Consider the following 3,955-nt stretch of genomic DNA (forward strand, 5'->3'; position numbering starts at 1 on the left):
ACTATATACGAAATTTTTTTCAATAAACAGATTATGCATAAATATATATATATATATATATATATATATATATATATATATATATATATATATATATAAATTGTAAATGACATGGACATATTTAATATGGTATATACAAATACATCATGTTCTATATATAAAGTAGCACTATTACAGTAATAGTAGAATTACCACAGAACAGCTTTTAAAATATATTTTTTTTCTTGCAGGACAAATAAGTAACAGGATTTTCATTTGGAAGACGCCGTGGAAAGCAACACAACAGTCAGATCAATCTACCTACAGGCACCATTTATTCCTACAAATCTGGGGACTCACTGAGCTATTCTCATTTTCTGCATAGGAGAAACCTTCTACAGCTAATTTGTATCTCATTAATACATGATGAGTCTGACAGGAGAGAGACCACATCTGTGCTCTGAGTGTGACAAACGCTTTACATATAAATCACAGCTTCTCATCCATCAGAGGAATCACACAGGAGAGAAACCATATCTGTGCTCTGAGTGTGACAAACGCTTTACATATAATTCAGATCTTCTCAGACATCAGAGTCGTCACACAGGAGAGAGACCACATCTGTGCTCTGAGTGTGACAAACGGTTTACACGTAAATCACAGCTTCTCATACATCAGAGGAGTCACACAGGAGAGAGACCACATCTGTGCTCTGAGTGTGACAAACGCTTTGCATATAAATCAGAGCTTCTCACACACCAGAGGAGTCACACAGGAGACAGATCATATCTGTGCTCTGAGTGTGACAAATGGTTTACATATAAATCAGAGCTTCTCATCCATCAGAGGAGTCACACAGGAGAGAGACCGTTTACATGTTCTGAATGTAGCAAGTGTTTTACAGTAAAGTCACATCTTGTTAGACATCAGAGGAGTCACACGGGAGAAAAACCATTTAAGTGCTCTGAATGTAGCAAGTGTTTTATCCAGAAGCCACATCTTGTTATACATCAGAGGAGTCACACAGAAGAGAAACCATTTAGTTGCTCAGAATGCAGCAAGTGTTTTACCAGTAAGCGTAATCTAGTTAGACATCAGAGGAGTCACACAGGAGAGAGACTATTTAGTTGCTCAGAATGTAGCAAGTCTTATACAAGTAAGCATCATCTAGTTACACATCAGAGGAGTCACACTGGAGAGAGACCATTTAAATGCTCAGAATGCAGCAAGTGTTTTACAAGTAAGCGTAATCTAGTTACACATCAGAGGAGTCACACTGGACAGAAGTCATTTACATGCTCTGAAGATCTGAATGTATCACGTGTTCCTCATGTTCCCTTGTATCCCTGCAATGGGGATGATACAAATGTCTGTGGGGGCAGCTTTCAGGGCTGGTCACCTGAGAGAGAAATTGAATTGTTGTTGCATTAGGGCACAAACATCTGATGGCACCTTCCACTCTCAGCCTCCTGAGACGATCAGCAGCAATATGTCAAAAGTGACCTGTATGGGTGCCCAAATATCACTTTTTACATCATGCCCATAACTTCAGATGGGTTATCTGTGTTACATTGCTATATTCATTCTGTTTGGCTGCAATTAGCATAATAATAAAAGAACATTAATTTAGGACTCCTGATCTCCTATTACTTTAGATGGGAGATCGGCTGTGCAGAATACAGTTGAATCCCTTTGATATGATTACATGTGAGGACATTTTATTTTAGGAAACAATTTGTATTATATCAATCTGTCTTGTTAAAGACCAGGGAGGAGAAACATCTGTATTTGATCCTCTGCACCAGTGACTGTAATAAACATTGTGTAGGGTGAACCCTCCAATAATATCCCTGCAATAGTATTTATTTATTTACAGTTTCTTATATAGCGCAGCAGATTCTGTTACAGTTCTTATATAGCGCAGCAGATTCTGTTACAGTTTCTTATCTAGCGCAGCAGATTCCGTTGCGCTTTACAATTGTAAACAGAGATAAACAAACAGGGTAACAACAGACAGATTTGGAGGTAAGAGGGCCGTGCTGCAAGTTTACAATCTATAGCGATTCAGGAGGGAAACATAAGGACAGGCACCAGTAATAGCATAGCTTGTAGGTCCGGAAGGGAAGCTATATAATACATAAGTAGAGGGTTATGCATATGGAACTTAAATATGATAGACTTGCCTGAAGAAATGAGTTTTCAGGGAATGCTGGAAAGTTTTTAGGCAGAGGAGAGTCTTATGTACGTGGAAGGGCATTCTATAGGGTGTGAGCAACCCGATGAAAGTCCTGTAATAGTTAATGGGAGCTGGGGATCCATGCAGAAGAGACATAGATCTTGTGCAGAGCAGACATTTTATTTAGAAATATATTTATGTTGCTCTCCTGACATACGAGGAGCTGCTACAACTGACCCCCTAATACACTAGTATACAGATACTATTGACCCCTAATACCAGTGGCATAAGAATAGCCCCACAGACCCCACAGTTGCAGTCAGGTGCTGAGTAAGTGAGGGTGCCGGGGGTCTGCGGGGCTATCTATGCGCTGCACTGCTGCTGGTACCTGGGACCAACCAGACCCTCTGCTCACTACCGCCACCAACACCAACAGATCTACTTGTCTCTTGTCTGCGGTCCCAGCTCTCCTCTTGCCAGGCTCCTGCTATTGAAAATGAACCTCACAAAATGTCCTTCTTACAGCACACACCTTTTGAGGATGCTAGAGGAGGCAACCTCAAGCGCGGCAAAAACATACGTCAGGGACAGATGGCTCACGTGGTGTACATACGTGACCGGGGCGGCAGGGACAGAAGCAGGAGGCAGCGCTACTGAGGAGACGCACACAGCGGCGGACCGCCTTAGCAGCTCTTTGCATTACAAACTGTTCGGTCCTAGGAAGGAGAGAGGTAAGTGGACTCTTTTTGTGGGGCACTCTTAGTTACTGATCCTGATTTAAAACTTAACTTTTAATTTTAATTGATTAAGATAAGGCGGACATACATTGGCAAACAAAACAAAACCAAACAGAAAGGGACAAACAACATTAATTCTGCAGTGAGCTTTTATAATATGCTGTACAGATATTTGGAAAGTGAGTTCTATATCAAAACAATCAATATAGAGATGTGCCTAGCAGAGCTAATTGCTATATCAGCTAGGAATCGTCTGAAGAGTTTTTATTAAATTTTATGGGGAAAGAATTCCCTATTTAGACTAGTGCTTGCACACTTTAATCAAAATTGTTCACAATTAATGGTTTTTCCACACAAAATATTAATATTATCACACTGTCAATTAGAGGATGGCACGCTATGAGTGAAAAGATGTAGATTGTCTTGCAATCACTTGTCGGCCTAGAGTAATTGGATATACAATCAACTTTCAGGCAGTATTGCAGGTATTAATTGGCTGGGTAACGAGCAATTGTTTATGGACCTAAACAGGTCGCCAGCCAATATTCCCACCCTGTCACTATTGACAATATTGGCTGGCGACCTGTTTAGGTCCATAAACAATTGCTTGTTACCCAGCCAATTAATACCTGCAATACTGTCCGAAAGTTGATTGTATATCCAATTACTCTAGGCCGATTCCTAGCTGATATAGCAATTAGCTCTGCTAGGCACATCTCTATATTGATTGTTATGATATAGAACTCACTTTCCAAAAATCTGTACAGCATATTATAAAAGCTCACTGCAGAATTAATGTTGTTTGTCCCTTTCTGTTTGGTTTTGTTTTGTTTGCCAATGTATGTCCACCTTATCTTAATCAATTAAAATTAAAAGTTAAGTTTTAAATCAGAATCAGTAACTAAGAGTGCCCCACAAAAAGAGTCCACTTTCCTCACTCCTTCCTAGTGCATACAATCGGACTCAGGGGAGAACCGCCAACACACAAAGACTACTTACCCCACATAGGGACAAACGTCTAACAAAAGTTGGTATTAGGCAACTCAGGCCGAAACCCACCAGA

At 40.2% G+C, this 3,955-nt stretch overlaps 1 protein-coding gene across 1 annotated transcript; it reads left to right on the top strand.

Moving 5' to 3' along the window:
- The first annotated feature begins 317 nt into the window (after window positions 1-317).
- Window positions 318-1,410, top strand: LOC146073319 (uncharacterized). The gene has a single exon (XM_083180497.1). The coding sequence runs from the start codon at window positions 403-405 to the stop codon at window positions 1,408-1,410; it is 1,008 nt and encodes a 335-aa protein (XP_083036623.1). The 5' UTR covers window positions 318-402.
- The last annotated feature ends 2,545 nt before the right edge of the window (window positions 1,411-3,955 follow it).

Source organism: Crinia signifera, chromosome 4 (genome assembly GCF_055691185.1).
Source record: "Crinia signifera chromosome 4, ASM5569118v1, whole genome shotgun sequence".
Lineage (NCBI taxonomy): Eukaryota > Metazoa > Chordata > Amphibia > Anura > Myobatrachidae > Crinia > Crinia signifera.